The sequence below is a fragment of the Palaemon carinicauda genome, chromosome 14, assembly GCF_036898095.1.
Source record: "Palaemon carinicauda isolate YSFRI2023 chromosome 14, ASM3689809v2, whole genome shotgun sequence".
Classification (NCBI taxonomy): Eukaryota; Metazoa; Arthropoda; class Malacostraca; order Decapoda; family Palaemonidae; genus Palaemon; species Palaemon carinicauda.
The window spans coordinates 70,516,820-70,525,892 of NC_090738.1; the positions used below are offsets into that span (position 1 = coordinate 70,516,820).

Sequence of the window (9,073 nt, forward strand, 5' to 3'; positions counted from 1 at the left end):
CAGACCACATGCCTCTGGTGCACGCCTTCACTCGACAGTCTGACGCCTAGTCTGCCCGTCAACGCCGACATCTCTCCGCCGTGGCTGAATACAATTGCAACCTCCAATACGTCCCTGGGAAAATTAATCCCGTTGCCGATGCCCTGTCAAGAAACACGTTGGCTGCCGTTCAACTGGGATTGGATTACAACGCCCTGGCTGAAGCCCAACGACAGGATCCAGAGTATCAAGCTTGTAGGACATCCTGCACGTCCCTCTGTTGGGAAGACTTTCCCCTCGAAGACTCCAACACCACCCTCCTCTGTGACGTCAGTACTGGTAGACCGCGACCTTGGATTCCTGCTCCCATGCGCCGACAGGTGTTTGATTTCATTCACGGCCTTTCACATCCCTCGTGCCGTTCTACTGAACAGCTGCTGAAGGCGAAGTTCATTTGGCACGGCATTTCTAAGGGTGCTAAGGATTGGGTCCGCGCCTGTACTTCTTGCCAAACTTCCAAAGTACATCGACACACGGATTCAGGAGTGGGCACCTTTCCTCAACCTCAGCGTCGTTTCGCAAACATTCACGTCGACGTTGTAGGCCCCCTACCCACATCACAAGGACATCGTTACCTGTTTACCGTCATCGACCGCTCCACTCGTTGGCCTGAAGCCATTCCCATGGAAACTGCAACGTCCGCCTCATGTACATCTGCCTTACTCTCTGGATGGATTTCAAGATTCGGTATCCCTGAGCATATTACTTCTGACAGGGGAATCACTTTTACCTCTCAATTGTGGATGTCATTAGCGAATCTCCTAGGCATCACCCTACATCAGACAACGGCCTACAACCCAGCTGCCAATGGAATGGTTGAAAGTTTTCATCGCACCCTCAAAGCAGCTTTGATGTCCCACTGCAAGGATTGCAACTGGTTTACTCAGCTTCCCTAGGTCTTCCTGGGACTAAGGACCACTCCTAAAGACGCCCTCGACGTCTCGGCAGCTGAAATGGTGTATGGCGGCCCGTTGGTCGTCCCTGCCGAATTTTTTCCTTCTACAACCTCCTCCGACGACCTCCAGCGCATACGTCACGTCGTGGGAAAATTTACTCCGTGCCGCCAGACATACAAGCCCCCAGCGAAGCATCACATACCAACGGACTTGCACTCTGCAATGCACGTCTTCCTGCGCAACGACACTAGCACGCCACCAGTAACGCCCCCTTTTACGGGCCCTTTCTTTGTGATCCGACGCAGTCCGAAAGCATTCCTACTAAACATTCGGGGCAAAGAAGACTGGTTCTCCATTGATCGTTTAAAACCTGCTTATCTTCTGCCAGATGACCCGCCTACAGTTCGCCTCTCCAGATCAGGGCGCCCTATTTAACATGTACAGCATGTCATTTTTAGGGGGAGAGCCATGTACCAACCGTGTGTCACACAATTGTACATAATTCCATTTGCATATATTATGCTTGTATCTTCGCTCTTCCCTCGCACTAAACAAACATGAAAATTCACATCTGCTGTTTCCTCTGTAACATTGTCTGTCTTGTTAACTTGTTATGGCCTGTTGCCTTGAGGTTTTGTATATAAAGGAGTGTGTTCTATAACAGTATAACTCAGTTGATTGCATTCTGCCTTTGAGTTCACAACCCTCTATCGGCCCGCCACACTATAGTTCATAAATTCTCAATCTCAAACAAATAAAGCAGAGGTATCATCTAAGGTGCGTCCACACGGTCGAGCAGTGTGTCAGACAATCACTGGTACCCTATCTAAATTGAAAGAGAAGGACGTCATAAGTGTTGAAATGAGAAGTCCTACGTGAAGTTAACTACCAAGATTTCTAGTCCCTTTACTAGACAGACAGGAAGAAATGTCCGAAGCTAATTTCCGCTGGCATCTCTAATGTCAGTTTTATAACCTGTACTCAAGAATCAAGTAGTATTTATCAGCTCGAAATACTGAACATCATAACCGTATTACACCATAAAATAAAAGCCCAATACAATAAATTGAATTATGCATCAGGATTATTCCTGATCTTTTTTGACAATGGAATGGTACATTGAAGGACTAGTTGCAAAGACTGAGTGAAAAGCGAAGCCCTTCAAAACTTTTTATCTATCAATTTTAAAACTATACTGATGGGCCTAACCGCTTTATACATTTTATCGGAGAACTTAAAACCTGTTAATGCTAAACAGGACATGCTAGAGAGGAACAATTTTTTTTCCAGAAGCACGTCTGAAGGCACTACAGAATCACATATGCTTGACTTAAAATAACCTATCAATGAGCTGAGGATGTTACTGTTTTATACGTGCAATGTATAGTCTAATAATATAGGCTATACATGTTTGAGACTGGTCATACTTCACATTGCGTGTTTTTAACTAAATCCAAACTGTTTCAGTGATAAAGATAAAATGTTAAAAATTTGTTTCCACTGCTCTTGAGAGAGAGAGAGAGAGAGAGAGAGAGAGAGAGAGAGAGAGAGAGAGAGAGAGAGAGAGAGAGAGAGAGAGAGAAAGTTACGTATTTTCTTCACGATTAAACCCAAATGAGACTTCGGTGTCCATAATTGGAAAATTTTCATGCAACACTTATTTCGAAACGCCATACTTAGGTTGTGTAAATGCCTTCTGTACCAGCCTCCGACTTTTTTTTTATTTCTCCAATTTGCGTAGCTCTTCCTTGTAATGACCCGTAATGGATTCCATATTCTTTTCGACTTTTAAACCAGTTACAGACATTCCACTTTTCTGAAGTTCTCTGACTATTTTATCTAAGCTACAAGATTATTTCTATCTTTATAAGCATTTGCTTTGATGTTTTATAAGCATGGGCTCTGCCAGTAATGACTGATCAGCAACTAAGCCTTTCTCTTATCTCAAAGTCAGCTATCCTCCGTAACTGGATTACAACTAGTCATATTTAACAGGAAAGGTGATACCTAATCTTCTAAAAGTTGAAGTTAATCCGGTATACACTAGATCTCCGTTCATGTTGTCACTCCGCCGAGTGTCTCTAGCTCGGACACTACGAACACAGGCACTGTCCGAGAAACCACTTGGTGCTCGTTAGTGACGTAATTGACGCTCCTTTCACAATGTTAATCGGTAACAATTATGTTTGACGGAAACTGATTGACCATGTGGATGCACCCTAACAGACACTAAACTCAACTACAGTAACATCTAATCTCTCCCCACAAAAAAAAAAAAAAGAAAAAAAAAATTCTTTAAAGAAAGTTATAATAAGTCATCGTTCAATAACTCAACAACCTAAAGTATAAGAGGTGAACATTTCATAACAACTCATAGCTTCTTGCAAGGATCAATAAAATTTCAAGAAGACTGCTCTTCAATGTGGACGATGGCTTAGGCCTTCATATATCTCTGTGCAAGGTTAGAGTATAATTCTACAGAAACTCTTGAAAATCCTTGTTGTAATGTGCACTGAAAGTTTTGTATAATTATATCCCGTTTGATGATTTAGGTTCCATTTTTGTTTAGGTTCTATTTTCGAGTTAACATTGTGAAATTTATTCGGGTCCATTCCCGCTCTATTTATGAAGTTTAGTGCCCATTCACTTTTAACTCTTAGTTTTGTAATATACACTACTCCCAAATATTTTCCCCTAAATTTTTGCGCCTTAACCATTTTAGGTACGAATTTTTTCCTATATTATATTCTTTAGCGCACACAGTAATAATAAGAGAATTTTCTCTTTTTGCTCAATATTACTTTTCTTGTTAGCCATATAACAATCTCTCGCTGCAGTCATCAAGCTCTCATTGCTCAACTATCAAAGTTTGGGCACAAGCTAGAGACCTTTATCGAACTTTGTTCGATAATAAAACCAGTTTGACGAACAATGTTCGGTTGTGTGGACGGAAACTTAGTTTCTTAAGTAGGTTATATAGTTTTTTTTTTTTTCACAATTCTAACCATCCTCTGAAATAAAGCTCGACAGATTACACCATTTTGTATGTAGTAAGAGTTATTCAGTAAAATCATTATCATACCTATTTTATCTTGACTATACCCTTCATTGCTTGATTTTATTTCAGCAGTGATCATACTGAAAGTTCCTAGTCTGCCAGTTGCGTATGTTACTTCTATCGATCAAACTTCTTGCAAATTATTTTTTATTAAACACTTTTACAGTACGAATTTTCATAACTTATTTTTAATCCTCCTTTATAGAGTCTCTTATCTTCAATTATTATTTGTTTTTCTTAATTCTGTGTCTCGTGTGGTCGATATATCCCTAATAGGGTTCTATTCCTTCCATTCCTCTCCGAGCTGCATTATAATCTGGCTAATAATAGTGACTAAAATTACAATATAATAGTACAGCAGACAAGTTTTGAATTTACCATATACATGACCATCCGAAGATCACGTTGAATAAACTAGCTAAAATTTGTAGCTTCAAATATTTTAATGCAAATTCTACCAATCAATGTAAATTAATGTATATTGTAAGTTTCTAAATCTATTAAGATAGCCTAAATTATCTTTCATAAAAATCATGATTAAATTTGACAAAATTTTATTTGAAAATCAAACCCAAAGGCTATATACGCATTTCCTAAGGGGGCCCAGGCAATGACTAAAATGAAAATGTTTTCACGACACCTTGTCAGATGGTTCCCCACATTTTATGCTAGAGAAGTAATTAAAAGCAGCGTTTGCTGCAATCTTGGTAAGACCTGCAATTATATATGTCTAGACTATCTAACCGATAGGCTATATCTAATTTGCAATTTAATGTTGGACATAAAGTTCCTATTTAGCAAAATTGAGAGGTAAATAAGACAGACTCACCAATTTGAAACTTATATTTGCTCAATACCTGTTCGCATATTTGAACAGCCTCGCGAGCCCAATAAATTTTGCTATTGAAATGACACTTAAATTTGTCTAAGTGGACATATTTTTATCAAAAATCCTAGAATTACTGAAAAACATCTGTTATTTCCACAATAACCTTAACATATAAAGTCCTTGGTTAAAAAACATACTAAAATATTTTACAAATCATCTTAGCTAAAACTAGAAAATAAGATACTAAGCACCATCAAGTTAAAGTTCAAATAAAAAAGCACAAAATATTTGATTATATCTTAAAACTACGAATGCTTCAGTAATTTAAAATTTAGTTAGACAAAAACTTTTAATACACTGCCCCACTTGCGGCGGCACCCTCCGCCCCACTTGCGGCGGCACCCTCCGCCCCACTTGCGGCGGCACCCTCCGCCCCACTTGCGGCGGCACCCTCCGCCCCACTTGCGGCGGCACCCTCCGCCCCACTTGCGGCGGCACCCTCCGCCCCACTTGCGGCGGCACCCTCCGCCCCACTTGCGGCGGCACCCTCCGCCCCACTTGCGGCGGCACCCTCCGCCCCACTTGCGGCGGCACCCTCCGCCCCACTTGCGGCGGCACCCTCCGCCCCACTTGCGGCGGCACCCTCCGCCCCACTTGCGGCGGCACCCTCCGCCCCACTTGCGGCGGCACCCTCCGCCCCACTTGCGGCGGCACCCTCCGCCCCACTTGCGGCGGCACCCTCCGCCCCACTTGCGGCGGCACCCTCCGCCCCACTTGTGGCGGCACCCTCCATGATAACTAGTGGCATCTCAACACTTCCATCAGATTCATTTTGTCTCGAGCTTTCAGCCTCAGCTGCAGTTGAATACAATAACCCCCGACGTTTATAAGAGCCACCATTTGCAGATTTTTTCCCATTGAATTTCCTTGGAAGCAAGTACACTGCATCAAAAGCCCCTGCTACTGGACGTATATACTTCTTACGCCCAGCTACCCGAAGAGCCGTTGGGTTACGAAGTATGTTAGTTTCAGCCACCCTGATTAGACTAGGATGTGCCAGGAGTCTTGGACGCCTATTGGTCCTATAATTTAAAGAAGCCTTGAACCCCTCTGCATCGCTTCTTGAGCGGGTTCTCGCAATACCAGAGCTTTTAGAGCTTCCATTACTAGAATTTCCATTACTAGAAAAGCTAGAGACCCCATTACTAGAAACACTTGTAATATCGTTGCTCGAGTGTTCGTTGCTAGAGTGTCCGTTGCTATCAGATTCTGTCTCCGTAGCTTTATCTACCCTAGAAGTTTCAGGCTGCTGTGTACACTTATCCGAAATGCCATTAGCAGAGTTAACCGTATTAAGCGCACCCTCTATTACACTTGCACTCTTAGCAAGTACCTCATTCAGGAGCCGGATGTTTTCTTCATAGTCCACACGTTGGAGAGCCTTGAGAAATTAATATTAGTTAGTTTATTTAACAGCTTGAATCAAATTAATACAGTGACATGGGTCTATTTTAGAATTACTATAGAAACGAGCTCTTTGGTTTGAGAAGAAGTGAAGACTTCATAGATAAATAAAAAAAAAAATAGGGGAAGAAACTTCACAGATGGAAAAAAAATTAATGGGCGAAATAGGGGACGAGACTTCATTGATGGAAGAAAGAAAAAATAGATGGGCGACTGTGATTTTAAAAAAAAATGGTTGAAGAGACAAAACATGGGAGCGAGAAAAAGCATGGGAGCGAGAAAAAACATGGGAGCGAGACTTCACAGATTAAAAAAAAAGGGGGAGGGAGTTCATAGATGAAGAAAAAAGACTGGGAGGGACTTCATAGAGGAAATAGAAGAGAGAATTAATCAAAGGATGTGGAGACTTGATATATTAAATTTATTTTGGTACTTCATTAGATCATATAAAAAAAAATATGAACAAAATTCATAAAAAAAACTAGTAATTTAGAAAGCATTGTCAACAATGCACTACGGAAACCACTTTTTATGGAGGGGGGGGGGGGGGGGGAGAGCATTGATAACCTTATGTTAGGATGCCAGATAAATCAATCAATCAATCAACTAGCTCTTTTCACATAGTCTGGTAGAAATAAAGGGCTTTTTTGTATCCTAGCACTGGTTATTAATGCAAATGTGCATTAACTGATTCCTAATTTGGTGTGTTCATTAATATTTTAAGACTATTCAATATATCATTCAGACATCTTATTACATACTCGATTGACAAAAACCAAAGTGAACGAAGTTTCCAAAAAAAATCCCATTAAGCAGAATGGAAAAATGTTACCCACCATATTCTTTCATCTATACCATGTGTATCTTAATCCCTTTTCCAATCCAAGTTAATTGTATTTATGATTCCACTGAAAATTTAAACCCTGTTCTTACTGATGTCAGGTAATGCATTCCAGTTAAAACAGACTTAAAATAAAATAACATTTCATTGTAGTAAAGAGGGTAATTCAACTCAGATGACAAATATAGTTATTAATCTGGTCCCCTTATTTAGTAGATTTCATTGGCTAGAGTTCTTATTTTGCTAACTTTCGTCTTTGCTCTAGTATTGTAGGTAGAATCGAAGGGTTAACCATAGAAACATTTATGAAGAAATGTCTATGAATATTCTGCTAAGTAACTTATGAAAAACTGTAATTACCAGGATTGACTAATATAACTCTGGTTTGCAATCCAACTAATGTGCAATTACAAAACCAAAACTAGAGCTAGATAAAATGGGTAACTTCAAGAAAGGATTACTCCTATACCAAGTACCAATTCATTCACACTGCTTACAATACATATTAAAGCCACAATGGAGTAGGATAAATGCAGTTGAAATTACTAAAGAGTACCTTTACATAAAAAAAAATCCGAGAACCGCTGTACACCCTGCAGGTGACTAATTACTATAGGTCTACACCGAGAATACTTTCAGACTTGAAACAATTAGAACCAAGATTTAAATAAACTAAATTCTACAAACAAATCGAGCCAACATGCGAGTCAAATGTAGGTTCTAAAGGCCTCAAATATGAAGCTCCAAGACTAATCAGCTCCCACTAGACATCTGAGTGACTAGAGAATAACAGCCATTAACAAAGAATACGGTTACGATTCTCATTAAAACAATGTATACGACAAACTTATCTTTTAGATCCTTTATTGGGTAGGGTTTCATCGTTTAAGAGAACCATATAACCACCCTTGAAATTCAAGGAGGTAAAGTCTTTCTTTTGCTTAAAATATGACTAATTTAAGAATATCTGTATGCACAAATTTATACTATGAATGCATTCTTCTAATAATAATAAAGCAATATGAACATTTATGAGCCGCCTCTTGATCAAAATGTACTGAATTGCTTTTACAAGCTTATAAGTAGTCAAGTGTCCCCAGCGAACTATTATTAAGCAGTCTTATACAAATTGGCATTAACCACCGAATGATTTTCACGACAAAAAATTACTACATATCACGATAACGTTACTTATGACCAAATCATTTCTGCTCAGCCAAAAATCTGATTACCCGATTATTTAGCTCCTGATCATTTGGTTTCCTCCTAAGTTTGTAGGTGAAGAAGGAAACTATTAGCAAAACACCCAAGCCGATAAGGATGGTCCAGACGTCCAATTGTAGTAGACATCCGTCACTATGAAAACCCAATTCTCTTACACAGACCCACAGGCTCATCTGAAAAGTTAAATAAGGAAAGGTGAATTCACAGCACAGGTTTAAAGCCTGGCCTACATAAAGAACTAAAAGTTTGAAATAAACTGCATTTAAAAAAAGAAAAAAAAAGAGCCAGTTCCAACGTTACACAATTAGCTTTTCAGCAAATTTTAAGTATACTTCCACAGAAAATATAACTTCCTCCTGATATCACTCCCAACGCTTCCAGATGAACACAGGTAAGGGCTGGATGTAGCAAGAAAAAAACCCGTACTCTTGAATCACTCAGACTGACTAATGTCTCTTCATCACAACCTTTTCCCTTACATTATCAACTGGATTCTTAGAAAGCAGGTTAATAAAAAAATACCTAAGCTTAATACTATATTCCTTGAAACTGATATACTTGACAAAAATCCCCATCCAAATTCAAATAAACCCCTCAAAATTAATAACAAACCTTAGAACTAAAAGCTAAAAAACTAACCTAAAATACCCATAACCCTAACTTCAAAACATAAAATAACATTATAACAACATAAAATAACATTATAAAATTATAACATTATA

General features: G+C 39.5%; 1 protein-coding gene across 1 annotated transcript; it reads right to left on the reverse strand.

Moving 5' to 3' along the window:
* Positions 1–4,821: 4,821 nt before the first annotated feature.
* Positions 4,822–8,534, reverse strand: LOC137653211 (uncharacterized PE-PGRS family protein PE_PGRS10-like). The gene is made up of 2 exons (XM_068386581.1): positions 8,360–8,534; positions 4,822–6,263 (listed from the first exon to the last, which is right to left on the reverse strand). Exons 1-2 carry the CDS (start codon positions 8,522–8,524, stop codon positions 5,172–5,174), a joined length of 1,257 nt encoding a protein of 418 aa, XP_068242682.1. The 5' UTR covers positions 8,525–8,534; the 3' UTR covers positions 4,822–5,171.
* Positions 8,535–9,073: the final 539 nt, after the last annotated feature.